This window comes from Cheilinus undulatus, linkage group 12, assembly GCF_018320785.1.
Source record: "Cheilinus undulatus linkage group 12, ASM1832078v1, whole genome shotgun sequence".
NCBI classification, from domain to species: Eukaryota; Metazoa; Chordata; class Actinopteri; order Labriformes; family Labridae; genus Cheilinus; species Cheilinus undulatus.
In genome coordinates this window covers 43,965,306-43,990,928 of record NC_054876.1, presented here as the reverse complement: position 1 = coordinate 43,990,928, position 25,623 = coordinate 43,965,306, and the positions used below count along the sequence as shown (strand labels likewise).

At 39.1% G+C, this 25,623-nt stretch overlaps 1 protein-coding gene across 1 annotated transcript; it reads right to left on the bottom strand.

Moving 5' to 3' along the window:
* Positions 1–439: 439 nt before the first annotated feature.
* Positions 440–17,810, bottom strand: psmg1 (proteasome (prosome, macropain) assembly chaperone 1). The gene is made up of 7 exons (XM_041800744.1): positions 17,616–17,810; positions 15,434–15,537; positions 12,811–12,956; positions 10,124–10,186; positions 6,017–6,215; positions 4,865–4,995; positions 440–599 (listed from the first exon to the last, which is right to left on the bottom strand). Exons 1-7 carry the CDS (start codon positions 17,732–17,734, stop codon positions 522–524), a joined length of 840 nt encoding a protein of 279 aa, XP_041656678.1. The 5' UTR covers positions 17,735–17,810; the 3' UTR covers positions 440–521.
* Positions 17,811–25,623: the final 7,813 nt, after the last annotated feature.

Below are 25,623 nucleotides of genomic sequence, written 5' to 3'. Positions count from 1 at the left end.
TTCTAGGCTTAATGTGCTGGTGCGATAACAGTGTTGAGAAGACTTGATTTCATATTTTATTAGTACAAGACTCAGAGCCTGTGGAGCTAATAACTTTCTCAGGTATTTGGGCATATATAAAGATTTTAAAAAATAACCTTCTGGTGGCATCTTTAAATCATGAATCAGGGTAATATATGTCTGTCTCCTTGTTCAATAACTCACCAAGCTGTCATTTTCGGAGGAAAACATTGTAAAGTCAGGAGAGGTTTGTAATATTAAGAGATGGAGGCCAGCTAAAGTCAACTTTCATTATGGTTTGATCCATTTTTTAACTCCTAAATCAAACAACAGAGCAGAAAAACATGGAATTTGCCAGTGAGCTCCCCTATCTTTGCTATTTACTGGACCACAATAAACCAATTCAACCAAATATTCCTTCACTTACACATAAACAAAGGATTTTTAAAATATTTTCTTTATTTAAAAAATGACAGTATTTACCACAGGAAAATAGAATGAAATTGCACTGTAGGTCATTTTCAGATATAAAGATTACTCTGAATGTTGGTGGTTGTGACAAACTTGCGGAGGACATCTGTGCTCGGAGACGGGTCCAACTGAGGGAGAAAGAGAGAGAAGGAAATTAATTCTATTAATACACTTTAAAAAGGAAAAATGGAAAAACAGTTTGGATGTAGATTTTTCAATTAACTTTCAATTAAATTTTTCTTCTAAACCAAGTTTATGAGGCTTAGAGGAAAGCAAAACATTCTACCCAGCATAAACTGATACGGACAAACTTTAGATTGTGTTCAGCTATGGATCAGTGGGTTTCCATGATCAAAACTTAGAAAGGGTCCCAAATAACTGACCCATGCCATCCTACATTTCTGGCACCCTTCTATTGGGGCGCCAAGCTATCTGTCCCAAAAGGTCGGAGCTACACACATAATACTGGAATGCACTGATGTCACTTTCAGCATATGTCACTACTGCTCGGCGGGGCCACAAACACAGCTGTTTGCTATGTGAGGAGTGGGTGAAAATGGGATAAAAACAAACTAATATCCGATATTCATCACTAACTGAATGCTAGTGTACAACACATCATCATGCCTCCAAAAGTTTCTATAAACATTCCATCAGCTGAAGATCTGTACTGACCGTGGTGAACATAGTCAAGATGCAGTTATTAAAAAACAGCGGTTTTCAACAGTCCACCTACCAAGTGAGGGTACAGGTGTCTATGAAGACGGGATCTATTTAGGGGTTAACCGTATTGAACCATACCAAACCGTACTTAAACTTGACCACCTGGTGGAAACGTAACTTTTAATCTTTATGTGGACAGGCATGCTGCAGTTATCAGAAAATGTCTACATACATTGAGTGTGATCCTACAGTTTACAAAAAAGTGATTAATCGATTTGTCTGGCATGGAGGCATTCAATGTCAAAAATGAATTAGTCCTGCTGACCTCCTACTACACATCTAGCCAGATGAAGGGAGACTAGATCCTTGAAGAGTCTTGCACTGAGCTAAGAGACTAACTATGCACCTTTAACAGCTTTTCTCCCTCATTTAGTCAAGCATGCTTTAATTGAAACAGTGATATACAATTAGGCAAATAAACCTTGTGGGGTATACAACCAAGTATAATGTGTTGTTCATGAATGAGCCAGTTCTACAAGCTGACTTTTTTCATATAAACCACAGGAGCTGACTTCTGTTAGAATGCCAGTTTCCTTTTCTCTATGTTTGTTTTAATACACATTTATAAAGCCAAACTGACACCAAATGAAGAGCCCATTTGAAGACAAAAGACTAGCTCTTATCACTGAGCCAAGCCAAATGATTCAGATTTCTATAAAGAGACAGATTTCCAATCACAAACAGCTAAAGAAACATAAGCAAGACCAGGGTTTACTGTGACAAACTGACAAAGCAGTCCAGACTGCTAGATAGAAATGGACCAAATGTGAGCTTTGTCTCACTACATCCCTCTGACTTTAGGGGGAGGCTTTTAATCCATGTCTGCTGCCACTTCTCTGTGAACTTTTGCATTCTTGCCTGAATGTGTTTCTACTTTCAGGACTCAAGAGTAGCTCAACTTATTATTAGCATTTTTAACTATTTGAATGGTTGACAGAGCCATAAACAGCAGAAAATCCTGGCATTCTGATAGTGCTTCTACATGCAGGAATCCCATCCTTCCCCATCTGGAGTTTTTCTTCTTAAGGTGATGTCATCTACAAACAACCTATGAGAGCTAATGCTGTACACATCCTCCACACTGAATGCAACTGTCACAAGTCAAAATGTCAAATGACTGTTTTGTATTTTTCATCAAAAAGTATTCCAGCTGTCTGCAGATGAAGTGCACTTCTTTTTAAATATTCTTCTCCACTTAGATCTCAAACCCTCACTCTTTAAATGGCAGCTCTCAGGTTACATGACAATACATAAGGGTAAGTGCTGAGGGAAAGTTAAGTAGAGGTGAGAGAACAGAAGCAGCTATTTCAGACACAAGTAATTGTTCCTATGTTCGTTGCTACATGACTCATAGTTGAAGCACTTCTACAGTTGCCTCAATTCTTCTGAAGTAATCAACACTACAAAAGTTTAACAGCTTAGGAAATGTTCTACTGTTGGATTAAAAAAGTAAAAGTAACAAGGAGGATCTTGTCATTTAACTCCAAATCTGAAGCCAACCTCTGTACTCTTTGCCTAAATTGATGTTACATTGCTGAGAAAACAAAAACACACAACCTGCAGCCAAAATGATTCACTTTTGTATTCTATGTAATTTTGGAAGAACTCAGCAATAACTGTGCCATATTTTGTGAGCAAATTCACTGCAGCACTAATTTGTGCCTCCAACTGGCTTTTTCACCATGGCAACGGTGGCAAAGTGTCAGAAACAATAACTGATACACTCTCACCCTCCCACCTCTTCATTAGTTCAACTCATACAATCGTATGTCATCCAATACAGCAGCTCTGTCATATGTTGCACCATGAAAAGACAGTTATGTGCAGTTTTTGACACCTTACAGAGATAATAATTTAAATGAAAAGATAACTATGTTCAGTTTTTACTAACACTTCCACAGAGATATTAATTTAGATACTTTAAAACTACATCATTGCATGTGAGATTTTAGTTTGTACAATGCATGAGAGGGGAACAGTGTTAGAAACTAGGGATGCACCAATGCATCGGTCTTTCACCAGTGCCAGCTGACATCATCTCTGTTTACAAACATTAGCCATCAGCCAAACCATGTGGCATAAACAGATATCAGTTATCAATTTATATCTGTGATGTCCGATCAAACTTATGAGGGCATCTGGTTTATCTAGCTGCTGAATCAAATATGAAACTTGTTGCATGGCAGAAGAAGTAACCAATTAGATAAACTCTGATCCTTTCATGTGAGGGAAAATATTGTCATACTAGGAGTCTTACACCATAAAAAGTAATGAAATTTTTACAATGTGTGCATCTCTATTAGAAACACATTTCAATAAACCACTGTCCAGTTCACCATCAATGACAATACAAGGAAAAAACGAAGTGTACAGTTAACGCTCTGGTAGTGTCAGTTGGAATTCAGCTTTTTCATCTACCTGCCACTGTGGCTGTAGGATTCAAAAATCTAACAGACTAAAACAGTTTTTACCAGCCATTGAGTTTTAACAAGCTACAGTATCTAATAAGGTATAATAAATCAATCAAGGCTCAAAGTATTGAAGTTGTAGACTATTTAAGAGGAGACTTGGTATACAAATGATCCAACTATCGCCCATCTTAAACCTTGTTTTTTACCACTTTGTCCTGTATGTGACCATGCAAATGTTTGCTGTGCTTCCTATGGTGGCACTGTACATTTCTAGCTTTTCCTTCATTGAGAAGAGTGTCAGATTCTCTAGAATTTATTTATTTATTATTTATTTATTATTATGTGCACAATTTCTGCAGACCAAATTCAGCTTTGTGGTCGGATTCATGACTTCACAGCTCAAAAAGCAAGAGAGAAAATGTGAAAACACTTTTATAGAACATCAGACGTGCATTTCATTTTACCAGTGGCTTTTAAGATGGTGCTTAACTACTTACCTGTTGCCTGAACATAATTATGAATTCACCATTTGCAAATACCCTCACTGACCATTTCATGAGACACATCTGTGCAATGTTATATATACCAATAACAACATCTCGATTTCCCAGATGTTAAGCACAGCATTTTGTTAATGATAGTATTTTTTTTGACAATTAAATTATTTGACAATAGCAAAATGTTCTGCCTTCAATTTATATCTTTTAACACGTCTTTGAACTAAATTATATTTAAGGAATCGGAAGCAGTTATTTATTTCATTTGTTAATTAAGCAAAAGAAATTTAATGTAGAAATTTAATCCACTGATGTACTGGTTATCGGAACTTTTTATTCCCTAATCTTGGTATTGGCATCGGCACCCAAAAATCCATAGCAGTCAGGCATTAGTGATGTAATCAAACATTCTTTATCAAAGTTGCATTACTTTTATGTTCATAATCTCAAATACAGGTTATGAAGCTGATACATTTCACTAATTTATCACTGTACCTTATCACAGACTATTTTTTACATTTTGTCCTCTCAAGGTGGGAGGCAAAGGAAAACAACGTCATCCTGTTTGAGGTGTAACTGTTTACATATTTCAATCTCTAAATCACTCTAGACTAGGACTAAAGAAGGAAACCCTAAAACAGGGACAGACATGAGAAAAAGTTTCTTTTTTAGTCCCCAAACTTTGAACAAAGGCTCTTCTTTTATCCTCTTCAAACTCTCTGACCTTTCAAAAGGCTCTCTTTAAAAAGAAAAGCAGCTCACCTGCATGGACTTGCCAAGCTTAGTTAGTGCAGGCTTGTAGGTCTCCATGGTGACAGAGTCAGGGCCAGTGACATCACTGTAACACTGGTAAATAACAGTGGCGATGCGGTGGACCTCACAGTGGTTCAGCACTTATAAAACACAAAAAGAAGGATGAAGACTACCCAGTGAAACAATGAGGATCAATAAAGAGAGTAGGTGCTTAGACAGTCAGTCCTTAGTGTCCCAGGCTCCTCCTCTTTATCCTGATAAAACATCAGTCTGTTCGGACTTTCAGTATCTTTTAGAGTACTAGCACCAAAATGACCAAATCAGGATGCAGGAGCGTGTGTGCTCAGTGAGTGGAGAGGAGCCTAATGGCCCTACAATTCATTCAGCTGGCAGACGCTTTTATACAAAGAGACTTACAGCCTCTCCCCACATACACACTCAAGGAGATATTTGAACAGTGTCTAACTCAAGGGCACTTTAACAAGAAAATAAAGCTGGATTTATACACAAACACAAGGGGTTTATGTCCCTTATACTTAAATGTTTCATTACATCAAGGTCACAGCATTCTGCTTCGTTTCATTGCTGTATTGGGCAGAGCTGCTGTACAATTGCAGTGTTTTGGTTCATTAATTCATTGTTAACTGGTGATCACACTGAGAAGAAGGTCTGCTGTATGATGTCTTGTCTTTGCTGAATGTGTGAAAAGCGTGTGATCTCTACAAGAACAATCCCTTATTGTTTTGAAAGAACAATGTTTAGTAATTAAAGTATTACAGTTATGGATAAGCTCCTTTTCTCTCTCCAAAAAGCAAACTGGGATTCAGCGGCTCCATCTAATAACACTGAATACAAGGGTAAAGAAACCGGACATGCTGCATAAAAGGAGAGCACTGTAAAAATTAAAGTAGTTACCTTATATAACTAAAGAACAACTTAAAAGAAAGGTCGAACCGGAAAGCTGGAGGACATTACTCAGATTAGTCAGACAATGAAAAAAACAAAGAACGTTGAGTCATGCAGCTTTTTAGACTTCACTGTGTATTTGTGTGTCTGCAAAGGAAGAAACAGAATAAAAAAAAAACCCTGGAAAATTAAACTCAGGTAATGTGACACTGTTAAAGAAGAACAATAGGAGGTGTAAGTGTAAAACAATGGTACCTGCAGCTGGGAGTCCAGTAACTATGTTAGGCTGCTCCAGTGGTTGGCAGACAGGCTGACCACTGAACACACCTGTGTGCAGAGACCGCAGGAAGGGGGCGGAGCTAGAGCACAGATAATCTGCAGCCTTGTACTCAGCCATAGGGCTGTCTGAGAGCACTGTGACATTCAGCTCTCTGTGCTGCAGACAGTCAAAGACCTACAAGAAGAGGTAAAAGACAAAGTCAGTCTGACATCATAAATCACCACCCAGCATTTGAATTCTGCCATTTTAGTTTCAATGTGTAAAAACATCCTTTACATGAGCCAAGGAGTAGAAAAATGAATAATTAAGGGGGTTACATTAGGGACAACTGTTTTGTACCATGCCGAGCACAAATTCTGCCCCCTTCCCTCACCTCTCCTGGTCTGCTTTCACATTAGTAAAATCATTCTATGCCCAAGCACATTTGTGTATGCAAACACAAAAAGTAAGGACATTTGTGTTTGGTAGATTATTTGTTTGTTTTAAAAATACTTCATGGCATAAAATCTCATACAGCTTAAGAGCCTGTTCATTTCCCTTTCAAGTCATGCACATTTGTAAAGAACTTGCATCTGTGGGATGAGCAGCAGAGCTGAGTATGTGGGTGGTGCGCATGAAAAATTTGCCAAATCTTCACTGTCAATGCAAAATTGCTTATTTTGCTGTTGCCACTGACTATTGTTTTGAGCTTCTGGTATGTCCAGGTGCTGACAATCAGGTGCCTGATTGTTACTTGATTGGCAGCAACTGTTAGCATGGGCCCTGCTACAGTGGTCAGTAGGTGTCTGCTCCTTGGATAGGCATGCAACGTTTGACTGATCTAGATATGGCCCCTTTGATAGGGCAACTTTAAGTTGGTGTTCAGCAAAACTAAGTTGCAGCGTTATTTGGAGTGAGCCCTTGTACTGTCTCCAAAGTGAAGGCCAAGTGCCATTTAACAGGGGATGTCAGAGGCAGGCTGTAAAAGGGGTGTCCCAAGAAGATGACATCCCAAAAAGACAGTTTCGTCAACCTGTCAGCACTTAGGAACAGTAGGCTGTCTTCTACAGATTTGTAGTCAAGGTTTGCAGGATGATATGCCCTACAGCTCTTTGCCCAAACAATCCAGAACAGACAGCAGCCAATCTCCAGTCTCATGACGCTGCCAAGAGGCTTGCCATGAATGCCCTCACCCTCAGGCCCGCTTGTGCTGGTGTCGGAAACACGTGCTCTGGAACCTGAACATGTGGAGGATTGTAGGGTCAAAGTGTGGTGAATGCCATACTGATTACTGCAACAACAGAGTAATATCTTTTGGTGAGGGCAGTGTGATGGTGCGGGGCAGAATCTTCCTCACTTGAAAAACAAGGCTTGTCATCATTGGAGGCAATCTCGATGCCGAGAGATATCTAGATGAGATTCTGCAACCAGCGGAAGTCCCATACCTCAAAAGTCTGGGACTGAACAATCTTCAAGCAGGGGTTATCAGAGACTCCCTCCAGAATTTGGGAGTAAAGAGGATGGAATGTCCTGACCTCAACCCCACTGAACATTTGTTTGATCAGCTTGGGTGTGCTGTTCATGCCAGACGGACCAAAACAACCACATTGGCTGACTTGTGACAAATGCTGGTTGAAGAATGGGATGCCATCCCCCAGCAGTGTGTGACCAGGCTGGGGACCAGGATGAGGATGAGATGATACTGTAGCTCCTGTTTGTTAGATGAATAAATTGTTAAACTGCCAATATGTCTTAGTTATTAAGACTTCAATCATCCAATCCATCAAACAACCCCAAACAAGAGTCAATGGCAGAATAAGCTGTTTGGCACTGGCAGGGAAGATTTGGCACATTTCTCATGGTTGTAACCCACATACTCAGCTCTGCTGCTCATCCCACAAATGCATGTTCATGCATGGATGGACCTCATGCAGGCATGAGGTCAAAAACTGTCATCACGGTGCAGCATCAACAACCTGGTCCTCAACACAACAAAGACTAAAGAAATATTAGTGGACTTCAGGAGAAACAGACCACCCTCAGCCCGTACACATTAACGGGGACTGTGTGGAGAGAGTCTCGGACTTTAAGTTCCTGGCCCTGCACCTGAATGATGAACTGACCTGGAAAACCAACACCACAGCGCTGATCAAAAAGGCACAGCAGTGACTCCACTTCCTGAGGGTCCTGAAGAGCAATGCCCTGGCCGAGGAGCTGCTGGTGTCTTTTTACAGAAAAGATGCTCCATTGAAAGCGTGCTGGCATACTGCATCCCAATGTAGTTCTCTAGCTGCACCGCTCAGGAGAAGACAGCTCTCCAGAGGGTCATCAACACAGCACAGAAAATCATAGGCTGTGCTCTCCTCTCCTTAGAGGAGCTGTTCAGGTCCTGCTGCCACAGGAAGGCCCTGAGCATCCTGAAGGACTCATCCCACCCAGCACATCACCTGTTCCAACTGCTACCCTCAGGAAGACGGTTCAGGACAATAAGAACCAAAACTGACAGACTAAAAAACAGCACAGATCCCAGTTTCAATATTTAATGAGAAACTGCTCGAGCACTAAATGGAACTGCAAAAAACAATTTCATTGTACGCTGTACAATGACAATAAAAATGAATGAATGTTCCTTACAAATGTGGCACCACAGTGTAACCGTTGTGAGACAATCAGTAAATAAGTAATTGTGCACCACTGCTGTGTTTGTAACTCTCTACCTGGACTGGCCACCGTAGCAGGCTCTTTCTTTCTCATTCCCTCCACTGACCCTCCTCTGCCACATGGGATTGTGATGAGAGCTCATTAACCAACTAACTGACAAAGCAACTACAGGGTGCCAGTCTAAACTCATACCATTCATTCACATCCATAATCATTCACACACCGCTGATGCAGCAGTGGGAGCAATTTGGGTTTAAGGGTCTTGCCTAAAGACACTTTGAAATGTAACTATAGATGCTTGGGACCAAACCCCCAAACCTCCGGATGAGAGACGACTGACTCTGCCTTCTGAGCTACAGAGCCTTCCCACATTGTTGGTTGTAAATCCTCCAAGAAGAATAAAGACGAGGCAAACATGGTAGCCACTTGTGTTGACATCTGTTTATGCTTTGTGCTGACACTGGAGTCCATTCTGCTACTATGGATTTTTTAAAATCATTTTTCAAAACACTAAAATCACCCTCTTCTTTCCAATATCTACCGTGCAGCTCAGTGGATTAAATGGGTCCCTGCTGTATAGATATGACAGCTTTTGAAGGAACAGGAGATGCTCAGGGTTGTCTTTACAACTCTTATCAAGTACACCATAGACAAGCATGGTTGCGTTCATCTCCCACTGACCAAGCTTGAGTGCACATGAATCATGCCTGAGACCACCTCTTCAAGTGCACCGTGCAGACTTTGTAGTTAATGTCAGTTGACAGTGTATAAAGTCCCTATATCTAATGTCTCCTCCTTTTCCCCACTACAAATAAATTCTTCAACTCAAAGTTCTGAATTGAATATACTCATAAATGTGCAAAGTAAAGATGTTGACCATTTACTCAACTCACATTAATTCATGCATTTTCATTACTGGGTCCACAATGTATCATATATTCCTCTTCTTGATCATTTTCTAACTTTCATCAAAACAGGACATCCAATTCAATCTGTCAACAAATACTTTTATACAATGCCCTTACATTTAAATGCAGAATCTATTTTTTCTTAAGTCTTTTTCCTTTGTCTACATTTTCTTATTTAAGCAAGAAAAGCCACAGACACAAGCTAAGTGGAAATTGTATTGCAAGGTGTTGATACATCCTGAGTTTTCAGTAACCTGGCAACTGCAAGTTCATGCAAAAGCAAACAAACTAGTTTTTGACACTGAATTATCTTAATGAGATTAGAGTGTCAGCAAGACTGATTTTTTTTCATGCCTCATGTTGTGTTCTGAAATGTGCAAACAAATCAAAAAATGTCTTCTCTTGCAGCAACTATTAAGATACAACATGCATGCTTGTAATCTATGATCTTTCTACAGGCTGATGTAGTGTGTATGTGTACATAACATGATTTACTCTCATACCATCCAGCTTATTATGTTGAATAAAACTTACCTTTTCTGTCCACTGAAAAAGTTGGTCCTCTGCAATGTAGCAAGTCACTTGGCATATCAAAACCTAAGGGGAAGGAATGAGAGAGACATTTTATGCAAAATTTGTGCAATAAAGAGAGATTTATATTTGCTGGTAACACAAAGACTGATAATACTGCTAGATTGCAAATGAAAAGAATAACCTACATGCAAAGCTCTTTTTCATTCTGGCAGAATGATTTGCTCAGACATGGCTCCAACAATTTGGTCTTTCTCTGACCTTTAAATTTGCTCTGCCAGTTGGCACATCACACTTCAGTAGGTAAGACATGAACAGGTGGGAGTTTGTTTCAAAAACGGGAGGATAAAGCGAGGTGTTATTTTATTATGAAAATCAGGTCGACTGCTGTGATGACTGACATTTAAGAACATCTAATAAAAAGTTACTCTGTGGTCAACAGAGGCAACTCGGTCCTTGGAGGTACATGCTTATGCATACAGCTAAACTATCATATAATGCTGAATAATATCTATTAAGCACTCTCAAACAAGTGGGTTATCATTTGGGTTTAAGCCAAATCACATAAGGCAGCAACTCATTATCAATTTCCTTATTTATATAATAGCATATTATGCAACATCAAGAACCAAAACATCAAATTTATTCAATTAAATCCAGAGAGAAGCCGTGTAGGAATTTGTTTAAGGAATTATGGCATACACTATATATTAAGATGGATGGATTAACAGCTGCCTCAGAGTGAAGCCATGGCCTGCTGACTGGCCACAAAGTATACATAGAGATGGGAATCTTTAGGCACTTCACGATTTGATTACAATCCATAGGGCTACGAGTCAATTCTTAATCAATTATTGATGCATTTTGAAAGACTTGTTTTTTTTTTTGTTTTTTTTTTAACATTTCTGTTGTTCTCACTGTCCAACATAATAAAAACACTGCATTCGTGTTTAGAAAAAAAGAGCTTAATTGAATTTACACTTTCCTCTAGGGGTGTGACGGGACGCTTATCTCACAAGACGAGATGAAATTTTACACTTTTTTTTTTTACATTTTGGAAAAAATTCATGGTTGGATGATATGACCTTTATACAGCTGAAATTCGTAATTTTAAAGCATTCAGGTCTATTCGGAAATGTTTAAACTAACTCCTCTTAAACTGAATAGACTATCAATGCTTACACACAGTATGTATTGTCTAACTCTGACTCAAACTGTACATTTTAATGCTCCTCAAATCAAACCATTCATTTTGATGGTCTACCACATCTTTAATTTGCTACACTATGCACTCATCGCTACAATTACAATAATAATAATAAAAGCATTTAGATTAATTTGAAAGTACTCTAAACACTGTTTTCAACAGACTAATCTGAGGCCACTGACCATGAATCCATGGTCCGTGATAAGGAGGTGGGTCCTGACTCCATGCCAGTTGAGAACCACTGCTTTAACAGAAAGGGTGGAATGGCACTTCCACAGTTCCACCAGCCAACGCTGATATGTGCGTATCTCTACTCCAAATTCTATCACCAGCTTTAGCTTGTATATAAGACTCCCTTGTGTAGAAGAGCCGGGAACAAAGATGCATTGTAGGTACATAAACACATGGTTAATGATCTGTAAAAATTCGATCTCTGACAAGTTGCTTTGAGTTAGACTGATTTGTTATTATAAATAATGGCTAACTAATTGTCTTACTCCCAGCTAATGGATTAATTGAATGAACTTCTAATTGCAGCTCTGGTTTATGCATACTTTGACCCCAACATTACCTTTATTTATCTAACCAGATGGCACTCCTTTCACCCTTCTACTGCCCTGATAATTTAGACAAAATAACTCAGAAAATGCTTCCAAAGCAGAACTGTATGCATTTACATCAGCTTTAAAAATAAATGTTGTGATAACAGGAATTTCACTAAATCAGCGCTGTGTAAATTAATGTGTTATGGCTACAGTATTTCTAGGCCACAGCTGCTTTATAGTGTATAAAAGTCTTCTTCCTCAGTTCATTAACTCTGCAGCCATCTGAAGGCTGTGTGATAAATCTGTAGCTTCCTCAGCAGGGCAGTGCTATCACACAGGGTCGTTCACTATGTTTATCTTGATTGAATCACGTGCAAATGACACCAGGCTGACAGAAGAAAAACACACTTATATCTCCACACATCAGACCAGCTGGATATAAGTCTGTATTCTGACACTTTATCTCAGAGGCTCCAGATTCCCAGGACCATTAATCCTAAGTGTTATGGCCTACTTTACAACTTTTGTGGTTAAAGTGGAGTTTAAAGTTCTGTTCTTGAAACACATTTGGTACAAACTCTGCTCAGTCAGGTTGATTCAGATATGATATAATCATAAAAAACAAGCTCTGGATTTATGTTTCAGCTTTAACAAACTATTATTGTTTTTGAGATTGATCCTTATTGTCATTGAAAACATCTGTTTCCTGCTATTTCTCCAGTTTATCTGGATTATTCCTTTAATTTGTCATTTGATTGTGCCTTCATAATGAACCGGGTACAGGCACTGTAATGTGCTCTTAATATGAGACCATTTAAATAGAAGATAAGGAACAAAGTCATTAAATCAAACAATTATTGATTTTATAACAGTTTAGATGCTTTCAATGGCATTAATCAAATAGTAACACATGGTGTTTTTCTCAGTGTGCCACTCACTGATGGGTTGTCCTTCTGTCTATAGAAAACACACGCCGACTCTTCGCTGGTTTGCCCAGATACAGCCCGGCTCCTCTCGTTCCACACTGATGCATGTCCCACTGCGTCCCAGTTTGCAGAGGTGAGAACGTACACTGACAGGAACCCTGTGAAGACAGACCCTTTCAGCATTCAACAACAGCTCACATGTGACAGGGGGTTTCTTTTTTATTCTGCTCTTATCTGACATGGTGACATTATCAGGAATGTACAAGAATTACTATTTACAGTACTTAACAGCTGTTAACATAATATCAGCGAGGACACCGATAGAGCTTTTATAAATTACAGAGCTCTTCTCACAGAAGACACTGGAAAAGGCAAAACTACTATAATTAGAGCTGAAGCAATAAATGGATTAAATGGATAAATGCACTGACAGAAAGAGTAATGGGCACCTTCTGTAATAAGATATAATTATTTTTCAGTAAAAAAATACAGTGATCGGTTTCAGCTTATCAGCTGTGTGATTTTCTGCTTTATTTTTTACCAAATGTGAGGGTAAAATGAACATTTTTAGGTTTAGGACTCCAAGGCCGACAGCAGAGTAATCAATTTTAAGCCTGACTTCAGGCCAAATTAGCTCCCTCTGACGATCAGGGGGTGTTTGTCACATAGGATTATTTGTCTAAATCAGGCGTGTCCAAACCATGGCCCGTGGTCCACTTTTGATTGGCCCACAGTAAATTTCAAAAAAGATGCAAAATATTGCCCACATTATGTATTGTACTTCTTAATTTCAGCAAGTCGATGCTCAGTGGCACAAGGTGCTACCATGCTAATTCTGTAAACAAACATTTTGACAAGATGAATTGAACGACCTGTTTTTTAAATTTTTGTCTAAACTAAGATAATACTGTAAACAGTAAACATGCTTTGATTTATAATGGCCTATTTGATTAAGCAAATAGCAGCACCAGTAGCATTCCAGGGTTGGAGCCGATGGTTGCCAGGGCCAACTGAAATCTGATTGGCCTCGCCAAAATCCTTAAATTGATTGGCTATTTGCCTAGTCAACCACTAACTAGCCATGTGAGCACACTCAATCAGAATATCTTGACCTACATTAGACTGGTTATAGTAACTTTAATATCCTAAAGGTGAGGTATATGAAAGTGGCCCCACCATTCTTATATATTTCTATGTGTGGCCATCAGTGGGAAAAGTTTGGACACCCATGGTCTAAATAATCCTCAAGTTTGTGGAGTCCACACAATTGTTTTCCTGCTCCCTACCATACTGAAGCCTCCCTGACCTCAGATGGTTAATACTACACATTTTAATATTTACGATTACAACCGGGACTGCCTTCAACAGAATACCCATAACAACCAGTGACAGCAAGCAGAACAGGCAGCTTCACCACACACCTATACCTTCACTTCAGCCAGGATTCCACCCTTATTCGTTTTTTGTTTTTTTTTATTTTTTCCTGCAACACATATCTAAGATTTCAAACATCCTCCAAGTTTGTTTTCCTTCTAAGGCCAACGTCTGATCATGCAAGTTCCTTTGAGATCTTGTGTGTCGGAAATCTTTACTGTAAGACCTCTGCTTGATTTTCAAATCCTAACCGATTTTAAAAACCTGGGAGATCTCACACATAAAGAACATTCAAAATATTTTTCAACCTATAATCCTCTGAATGCCCACACTAGATGACAGGCAAACATTTGGGTACAAAAGTTGAATTAAGTAAAGTTCTTATTTTTCATTAAAGCTTCCACAAAAGATTTTTGTGGCCGCATTTTGATTTCCTGGTGTCAAGAAATGAAAAAGAACAAAAGGTGATGGACAAACAAATAATATGTAGATAGCGCCAGACTGTGGTATCAGACTTGTTGGAGAATCTGTGCAGCATAAGGAGCCATTTGGCAAATCATCATGAAAAGAGAAGCAGAATCCAACCGGGACAAGAGACTCTTCAGGAAGCGTTCACAATCCCACATCACCACAACAGCGCGAGGGCACAACAGATACTAAAGTGTATGGTGAATATATCTCCAAAGATCTTCGGCTTTCTCAGTGGTGGACAATGAGGTTTTATAAAATTAGTAAACAAGCTGGAGCTAAAGCATAAGTTTATATTTTTAAGCCTAATGCACTACAGCACTTTTTTGCACATACTGTAATATTCAAAGTGCAAGTGTTATTTAAAAAATGTCGACATCAGTTTTTTTCCAAGTCTTCATTCGTTGTTTGAGGGTTTTTTGATACTGCAATAAATACTGTACCATGAACTTGTTACTGAGGCAAAACTGATACCTCTACATTTCTAGTAAGGTAGAGACTTGTTTTTTAAATGTTCTCATTAGTAAGGGCAATGCCGTGTAGCAGATTTTGTTTTATTAGTAAGGTAAGTGACAAGATTACTCATTCTTGAGATTATTATATGTAAAATACAATGTAAATATGCTTTTGGAAATTGCAGTTATTGCAGTGCTGATGTTGCTGGGCTACTCTATGCTCCAGTATCCCTGCGAGGTTATCAAAATTTTTTAAATCAGTAGTGACATTCTGAGTGAAGTTATAAGGACTTCTGACAGGTTAAGCAAAAGCCTGGGAGCTTCTGACAGCCACTTACTTGCAGCGTTGTGTCCCACAGCGAGTATGAAGTCTGAACACTGCAACTTGTTCCCGGACTTCAGCGACTCTGAGACTGCAGGACTCCAGTGAAGACGAACCTCCCTGGTGAAAATTTATGGGGGGTTAGAAAAGGAAAGGTTTTTGACCAGCCAGAAAATAAAGCATAAAATGATACTAAAACGAGGGTTTTCATGGTAACAGAATTTTAAAACTGAAAAAAATTTTGTAAAAACCAGATGGTATCAAAATGGCAATAAAAATATAAATATGCAGCACATGTTTTAAACAAACAAAAATGCAGGCAATCTTCTGTACACTGTCTAAATTGCACAAATATGTTGACAATGTAATGGTGATGCTTCTGGTTAGAAATATGGCTTTAGATTTCTAATGAGCATTTTTTAAAATCAAAGTTTGTACCGTTTCTTATGGAAACCCATTTCTGCCACTTATAACAAAGTTCATATGAAGAAGGTGAAAAAGTAAGTTGAAATTAAGAGAAAGGAAGTCATAATTATGAAAAAAAGGTCAAATTTTAAGATAAAACTCATAACTATGAGAAATATTACGATACTACTGAGACTAGTTATATAAGAGGTCCAAATTATGAAAAGGCCATTATGGAAGACAAGATTATAACTATCTCATAACGTACTAGGCTCATGACACACTTTCAGAATTTTTACTTTTGACTTGCTTTCTCATATTTTCAACTAACCTTATAATTTATAATTTGACTTCTAATCTCATATTTTCAACTTCATAATTTTGACATTTCTCTTAATCAAAATTTTTACTTCTTATCTCATAATTATTACTTTTTATAATATAATTTCAACTTTAAATCCAATTATTCTGACCTTTTAACTCATAGAGTCCTCTCTCATATTATTAATTTAGTATCATAATTTTGACTTTTCAAGTGATTAATTTAGAACTTATATCTCACAATTTGACCACTTATTTCACAGACTTTTTACATTAGAATTCTGATTTTTTTTAATCTCATTATTTCAACTGTATTTCTCATAATTTAAACTTTCAACCTCATTAATTCCAACTTAAAATCTCTTAATTTTGACTTTCTATCTCATTATTTCAACTTTTTCTTTCCTTTTTAACTCATGGTTCTCACTTATTAACTCATAATAAGACTTTTTATCCCATAATTTTGACTTTACATCCGATTATTTTGATTTTTTTAACTCATAATTTTGATGTATCTCATAACTTTGACTTTATATCTCATAATTTTAGAACCTCATCTCACTTTTTAATCACATTATTTCAAAGCTCGTTCTCAGAATTTTGACTTTTCATCTCGAAATTTCCACTTCATCATCTCATAATTATGAGTTTTTGTCTAAAATGCTACAGAATCTAAGAGAGAACCATTTAAAAAGGCTGAAGTTCATCAATTTTGTACTTTGTACTCCATTTCATCTATTTGAAAACTTAAGTTAAGACTTAATTTCTACGTCTCCAAAGCAAACAAAAGCTGTAGATGCTTTATCTCTAGGAGCTCACGTTAAGCCCAAGCACAATGTAAAACAAACTGGAGCAATTCATGAAATGCCATGCAAGTGAAACTGAAACTAGCCAGAGAGGAGCTTCATTTAGCTCGCCGAACACGATGATATGACGTTAACAAACCATATGTACACTGAGATATATGCTTTACAAACTTTAAATATTATGTTTAAGTTGAAATACAACGTCTCACTGAAAATTTTTAATAAAAACTTAACAAAAGACCTTTAAAGTTTGTGTAAATGACTCAAAAGTGTCTAGTAAACAGACGACAATTAATGATTTCTTTCTGACATAACCCATGTAAAGCATGTATTGTTATGCACTTGCAATGACGTTACAGCATTTAATATCATCTGTAGTAGGCTAATACAGTGCTGCTAGCTAATGTCAACGCATTGTTGATGAAATTTCATGTGTCATGTTAGCTTGTAGGAGCCGTTGACAGTTACAGTTAGCTGTATTATTGTTTTAAACCGAAGCAATATTTCACACAACTCTAGGAGGGACTATTTATATTATTGTAAGTGTTTGAAGTTATATTGCCTCTTCACTTAACTCCATTCAAATGTCTGACCTTACTTAATTCAACACGTCCATGCTTTCTAACACACTTCCCGTCTCCGTGCTAGCTGGCTAACGTCATTTACCTCTTTTCCTCAAGTTCTCTGTGAATTTGTTCATCTTCTTCGTTCTCTTCGAGATCCTCATCATCTTCCTCCACAGCCCGAGAATACACAGACAAAACTTCCCCGAAAAACGTCGCCATAATCACCGGTACGAAGAGAGATGACAAAGTTAGCTTAGTGATGCAGAGCTGCAGCCATGACACATCCACCACTTCAACCGGCACCTTTTCAAAATAAAAGCCCCTCCTGTACTCAAAAAACTAATTTCACATATTTAAGGCTCTGGTGAAGAGTTTTTAACTAGTTATGAAACAAAAGGAATGTATTGATATTTTTAGATAATCTATACACTTAAACGAAACCATACGCCACAGCAATAATAGTCACATATTTTTATTTTTTATGCTTTAAACAGCTGCTGCATGGTGCTGTAGATACAGGTGTTTTCACACATGCACCCTGAAAATTTCTTGAAAATTTTTGGCAAACTTTTTCAAACTCCCAGATCTGGTTGTTCACACACATATATCTCAACTAGACAATCCCCATGGATGAGCATCAGGAGGCAAATCACTGAGTAAAAAGAAATGACATGAAAGTGGTCGATAGAGCAACAGAGTCCATGATAAACCGCTATAATGACAATATTTGTCTTTGTATCAATGCTTAATGTAGGTTGATGTATCCATAGTATCAAAAATAAGTAATTAAATAAATAAAAAACAAATCAGCTCACACTGAAAATTTCAGGAAGTTTCCAGGAGTTTTGTGCATAAGCGATTAGGGCTTGGTGAGTGTCTGCGGCTGCTGACAGATTTTATCAGACCTTAATGTATTTTCCTCCACAAATGCTCCTGATGACAGATACATTTGACTGTTAAAAGGAAGTAATTTGTTTCTGAAATAATCTAACAAAGTTAACCAGTTTAGGAAAAGGATAAAAAAAAACAGCCCTATGACTCTACTTGCAGTTGCATTGCAGTTAATGCACTAATGCTGACAGCCCTAGTATACACTCACCAGCCACTTTATTAGGTACACCTTGTTAGTACCAGGTTGGGCCCCGTTTTACCTTCAGAGCTACCGTAATTCTTTGTGGCATAGTTTCAACAAGGTTTTTGAAACTTTCCTCAGAGATTTTGGTCGATATTGGCATGAAAGCATCACACAGTTGCTGCAGATGTGAATCTCCCGTTCCACCACATCTCAAAGGTGCTCTATTGGATTGAGATCTGGTGACTGTGGAGGCCATTGGAGTACAGTGAACTCACTGTTATGTTTACGAAATGATCTAATCTTTGTGGCATGGTGCATTATCCTGCGGGAGTAGCCATCAGATGATGGTACACTGTGGTCGTAAAGGGATTGACATGGTCAGCAACAATACCCAAGTAGGCTGTGGCGTTTAAAAAATGCTCAATTGGTACTAAGAGACAAAGTGCCCCAAGAAATTATGTCCCACACCATTACAACACCACCATCCTGAACCATCGATACAAGGCAGGCTGGATCCATGCTTTCATGATGTTTACACCAAATTCTTACTCTACCATCTGAATGTTGCAGCTGAAATCGAGACTCATCAGACCATCTTATCTTCTATTGCCCAATTTTGGTGAGCCTGTGTGAATCGCAGCCTCAGTTTCCTGGTCTTAGCTGACAAGGGCGGACCTGGTGAGTTCTTCTGCTGCTTTAGCCCATCTGCTTCAAGGTTGGATATGTTGTGGTATTCTGCATACACTGGCTGTAATGAGTGGTTATTTGAGTGACTGTTGCCTTCTATCTCCTAGAACCAGCCTGCCCATTCTCCTCTGACCTCTGACATCAACAAGGCATTTTAGTCCACACAACTGCTGCTCACTGGACATTTCCCCTTCTTTGAACCTTTCTCTGTAAACCACAAAGACAATTGTGGATCAGCAGTTTTTGAAATACTCAGACAAACCCTGGTCTGGCACCAACAACCATGCCACGTTCAAAGTCACTTAAATCCTCTTTCTTCCCCATTCTGATACTCGGTTTGAACTTCAACAGGTTGTCTTAACCACGTCTATGTGCCTAAATCATGGGTGTCAAACTCAAGGCCTGGGGACCAAATCTGGCCAGTGGAACGATTATATCTGGCCCACAAGATCATATCATATTTTTATTATAATTGGCACACCAATATGAGGTCTACAGATTTCCTCCAGTATAATAATGTAAACTTCAACTTGATTATCTAACATATCCTTGTGAAGCCATAAAAATTGGAATAATTTGTGTTTTATTTCATATTTTCAATTTTGCATCTCAAGATAATGACTGAAATTTATGATTTGACTTTTCATTTCATACTTTGACCTTTTCAACTCATAACGTTGAATTTGTATTTCACATTTTATCTTTTAGAATCCAGATTTTAAGTTTAAGTCATATTTTGACCTTTTCAACTCCTTACTTTGGCTTTTTAATCCCATATTTTGACTTTTAAAAACATGATTTCATTTTTTCTCATATTTTGACATTGTGAATGAATAATTTTAACTTTTTATATCATATTTTGACCTTTTACACGCCTAATATTGAATTTAAGTCATATTTTTAACTTTTTAAGTCATCATTTTGAATTATAGCTCATATTTTGACATTTTCAACTCCTAGTTTTTGGCTTTTTAGTCCAATATTTGGACCAGTCAGACACAATTTAAAATTTTAAGTTATATTTTGAATTCTAAATTCATGATTTCAAATTTGATCTCATATTCTGACCTTTCAAACTTGTGATTTCAACTGTTTCCTTGTAAAGTTCCTCTTTAAAAACATTATTTTTCTATTTTTGATATCGTGAACTAATAAATTTGAATTTTTATCTCAGATTTGAGCTTTTAAACTCCCCTTTTTACTTTTTGAATTTCCAAATGACATCAGTGCGTTTTTTTTAGATATTTTATTACTGGTGAAAATGAGTTGACAATTTATGGTTAAATGTTGACCCTGTTTAGCCTTCAGGTAAGACCTAAATCCAGAATCTGGCCCCTGCTGTGATTGAGTTTGACACCCCTGGCCTAAATGCATTGAGTTGCTGCCATGTGATTGGCTGGTTAGCTATCTGTGTTAACAAGCAATTGCACAGGTGTGCCTAATAAAGTGGCAGGTGAGTGTATATCCACATTCATAATCCATGCCCACTGATTTGCAGTCTCAAGGGCTGTTCTTGTAAAATGAGGGCATTGTTTCCTAAACTGTTGGAGGGATTATAATTTCTGGGGACAGTTTTGTTGGTGTAATTTCATATTCACAGAATGAAAATGAAACACTTACCACAGCGGCTGTCTTCACTGGATAAGATCTGATTTAGGGGTAGGTTTATGCCATATTGTGTTTTGCATAGGCATTTCATTGTGTAGCTTTGTTTTTATTGTGCTTTTCACTCCAGAACCAATTTTTTAGATTAAAATTAGCAGGAAATCTGCTCCCAGACTTTCTTGCTTGCCAGACTTTTTTAGTACACATGACTCTTTTCAGCTAACACCCTATAAGAAAGCATTTATGCACAGACGACTGTAGATTTTGCCCTCCTTTCCCTTAAACTTGGATTACACAGGAAGGGATTTTTTTTAGGGCCATGTAGAAATGAAAGAAGTTGTTTCAGCTATGAATAAAAAATGAATGTTTCTGACATGTAAGGTGTGATCCTATCCTTAAAGAAAAATTACAACAAATGAGATCAGACTAAATATTTAAAATGCACAGAGGTACCTTCAATTGAGCAGCTCAAACACACTGTCCATACAAACAGAGCGGTGCATCAACAGCCGCTCCTCACAATCCCTGTGGGAATCTCAAAGCCCGGGGCTGCATGCATGAGTACTGCCTGTCCAATGTATTTCTGCCTGAGCTGTTCGCTTAAATCAATGAATGATTCAAGGCTGTGGCTCTCCGGTGGATTCACATGATGGTGTGTGGTTACACAACGTATGGGGCTGGAGTATGACTAACAATTAGTGTAGGGATGCTTGATGTTTCTATTTTTGGTCCTTGTGCCAATCAAGGGTAAACTTGACATACCACATGACTCCTGCAGCTTCTTTGTGCTTATACATAATTTAGAGTGTGGAGGAAAGCCAGAAAACATAATTGTTAAAGGATGCTGGTGGATCATCTCCAGTTGTATGGTTTGATGGGAGTATAAGCCAAGTCATATTAGGGCAAATTGGCCTCAAGTTGACTGTGCAACATCCATCCTGTCCATTGTGTTGTATAATTCATTTTCCTGTAAGCTGTGCTCCAAGAGATGAGGGACAAACAGAAATGTGATGACATCAGCATGGCCGTAAAAATACTTCATTGTCACCAGAAAATGTCTTGTGCTGGAAAGACAAATTGGATGGCGGGGCAGAGCCTGGAGTAGAATAGAGAGTAAGCTCTATTACCAGAGCAGTGCTATAATGTAGCAGGAGGCCATAAAGTAACAGCAAGAAAGCCTTCCTGTCACAAAATGGAGCAACATGCTGGGAGGAAGCTTCGGGCTGCTGTTAATATAATTGATAGTGGAGAAAGGGACGAGTGGGAGGGATGTTGTGCAGCTTAACAAACACTGAAGCCTCCAGGCTCAAGACAACAAGGGAGGAATGTCAACAATAACAGGGACGAACTCAGAGGGATTTTCATGACATCATTGACAGTCACAAAAAGGAGCAAGACAGGACGATCAGAGGACATCGAGACTTACTGCTGCCTGTCTCTGTCTGTCTGTCCGTACTACACTCAGGTCAAGAACGCCTGATCCCCTCCTGCTGGCCAGACATCCACGCTGACTGGCAGAGACATGGCCAGACATTTTAATGTGCAGCGGTCCTAAAACAATAAAGCAGCCTCCCTCCTCCAACTCCTCCTCCATTATTGTACCATAACCCCAACATCTGTCCATCTATTGTGCACTAATGAAGTCATTCAAGGGCACTGATGAGGATTCTGTTTGGACCTTTGATATGATAGAGCACATGTGGCCATCAGAATGCATGAGCTATTCAAGAACCAATAGCTAATTCTGACATATCTTTGAAATCCTTTATTTCCTTCTGACTCTCCTCTACCTGACTCTGTGCTTCCTGCAGGGGCGGGGCTTCAGATCCAATAAAGGTAGCTTATGTCAATCTGACCCACACGATAGACTGTTTCACATACACTATATGGCCAGAAATATTCACTCACCCATCCTAATAATTGAAATCAGGTGTTCCATTCACTTCCATGGCCACAGGTGTATAAAATCAAGCACCTAGGCATGCAGACTGTTTCTACAAACATTTGTAAAAGAATGGGTCACTCTCAGGAGCTCAGTGAATTCCAGCATGGTACTGTGATAGGAGGCTGCCTGTGCAACAAGTCCAGTCGTGAAATTTCCTCGCTCCTAAATATTCCACAGTCAACTGTCAGTGGTGTTATAACAAAGTGGAAGTAATTGGGAATGACAGCAACTCAGCCACGAAGTGGTAGGCCATGTGAAATGACGGATTGGGGTCAGCGGATGCTGAGGTGCCAAGGGTCGCCAAATTTCTGCAGAGTCAATCTCTACAGACCTCCAAAATTCATGTGGCCTTCAGATTAGCTCAAGAACAGTGCGTAGAGAGCTTCGTGGAATGGGTTTCCATGGCTGAACAGCTGCATCCAAGCCATACATCATCAAGTGCATTGCAAAGCGTCGGATGCAGTGATGTAAAGCACGCCACCACTGGACTCTAGAGCAATGGAGACGCATTCTCTTGAGTGACCAATTGTGCTTCTCCACCTGGCAATCTGATGGCTGAATCTGGGTTTGGCGGTTGCCAGGAGAACGGTACTTGTCTGACTGCATTGTGCTGAGTGTAAAGTCTGGTGGAGGGGGGATTATGTGTGGGGTTGTTTTTCAGGAGCTGGGCTTGGCCCCTTAGTTCCAGTGAAAGGAACTCTGAATGCTTCAGCATACCAAGAGATTTTGGACAATTCCATGCTCCCAACTTTGTGGTAACAGTTTGGAGATGGCCCCTTCCTGTTCCAACATGACTGTGCACCAGTGCAAAAAGCAAGGTCCATAAAGACATGGACGAGAGAGTTTGGTGTGGATGAATTTGTCTGGCCTGCACAGAGTCCTGACCTTAACCCGATCACCTTTGGGATGAATTAGAGCAGAGACTGAGAGCCAGGCCTTCTCGTCTAACATCCGTGTGTGACCTCACAAATGCACTTCTGGAAGAATGGTCAAAAATTCCCATAAACACACTCCTAAACCTCGTGGAAAGCCTTCCCAGAAGAGTTGAAGCTGTTATAGCTGCAAAGGGTGGACCGACGTCATATTAAACCCTATGGATTAAGAATGGGACGTCAATTAAGATCATATGCGAGTCAAGGCAGGTGAGCGAATACTTTTGGCAATATAGTGCATCTTTGAAATCCCTTATTCCCCTTCTGACTCTCCTCTACCTGACTCTGTGCTTCCTGCAGGGGCAGGGCTTCAGATCCAATAAATGTAGCTTATATAAATCTGACCCACCAGATAGACTGTTTCACATACACTATATGGACAAAATTTCAGCCCCTTTTTGCATCTTTAACAGTCTCCACTCTTCTTAGAAGGCTTGTCACAATAATTTTTAATTGTTTCTATGGGAATTTGTGCCCATTCATTCTATAGAGCCTTTATGATGTTGGACGAGAAGGCCTAGCTTGTAATCTCCAGTTGAGGCCAGGGGTCTGTGCAGGCAAGTCAAGTTCTTTACACTAAACTCATCAATCCATGTCTTTATAGTCCTTGCTTTGTGCACTGGGGCACAGTCACATCAGAAAAGGCCCTCCCCCACATTGTTGCAACAGAGTTGAAAGCATAGCATTGTCCAAAATGTCTTCGTATGCAGCAGCATTAAGATTGGCCTTCACAGGAGATCATGGGCCTAGCCCAAACCATGAAAAACAGCCCCATACCATTATCTGTCCTCTACCAAACTTCGCTGTTGGTCAGACAGGTAAGGCTCTCCCAGCATCTGCCAAACCCAGGCGAGTCACCACTCAGATAAATTCTCTCCCCAGTTACTTCAGGAATACATCCTCAAGATGCAATGCATCATACATCATCAGTGATGATCACTGGGAGTTTTGGGCCTTTTAAATAAATAAACTTGACTTGACGATTTTAAGCGACGAGGCGCCACTCGGGATACCCCTCCATGATTGTCGGGGTAAATCTTGCCTCAAATTGGCCTTAAAATCCTGTAGTGTGTGGCCGGCCTTAGACTACACAATTAACAGACTGGCCACACAAGTGTGATTTGGACCGGTCATTGTATGTTGTCATCACCACTGTCTCTGCAATCATGTGCGAGTTCACAGGTCATCAGGGAGGATGGTCAACAAGTGTTAATTATAATTACCATAGAAAAGCCCTTTGGGATCTTAGCGGTCTTTAACTCTACAGAACAAAAACACAGTTATGGACTCTTCCTGATGAGTTAAGATGAGGATGATATGGGCCGCTCTCCTGTAAAAAATAAAACTGGAGGTTTGAATGTGATGACATGTCAAGAAAATGATCCAAATTAGCCTAGCCGATACAAAGAGCTTCACTGTAAGTACACATGCATCCCCAGAGGGAGAAAAGATGGAGGCTTGTAATGATGAAGATGAGGAGGAAATCTGTCAGGACTTACTGATGTCCAGTCAGGGAGTCAAACTAGACAGCAATGAAAGAAAAATGTGCACATGCTAGTACATGCGTCCTGGACATGCCGTTAATGATGTCACTCTACAAGAGTGTTTGTATTCTTGATGTTCAAAGTGGGCCTGGTGTTTGACGATGAGCTGCGACGATGCAGTCCTTGTAGTCTGAACCAGCCTTCTAGTTTGACTTTATTGCAGTGTGACTCCATCAGTGTAACGCTGTTTATTCTATTCTGGACACCTTGTGCACATTTTGAATAGTCCCCGTATTACTGAAATACTTTTTACGTAAACCTCCCATATGACCTACTAATATTGGGCCTCTATGCCTGAGTTTCAGGCTTTAAATAAATAG

Bases quoted from the DNA above. Each gene is read 5' to 3' on its own strand.
- psmg1 (XM_041800744.1), bottom strand. From the start codon at position 17,734: ATGGCGACGTTTTTCGGGGAAGTTTTGTCTGTGTATTCTCGGGCTGTG. The intron at 12,957-15,433 runs GTAAGTGGCTGT...CTGTCTTCACAG, and splicing joins TGTGGGACACAACGCTGCAA to GGTTCCTGTCAGTGTACGTT. The intron at 10,187-12,810 runs GTGAGTGGCACA...CCTTCCCCTTAG, and splicing joins GACAGAAGGACAACCCATCA to GTTTTGATATGCCAAGTGAC.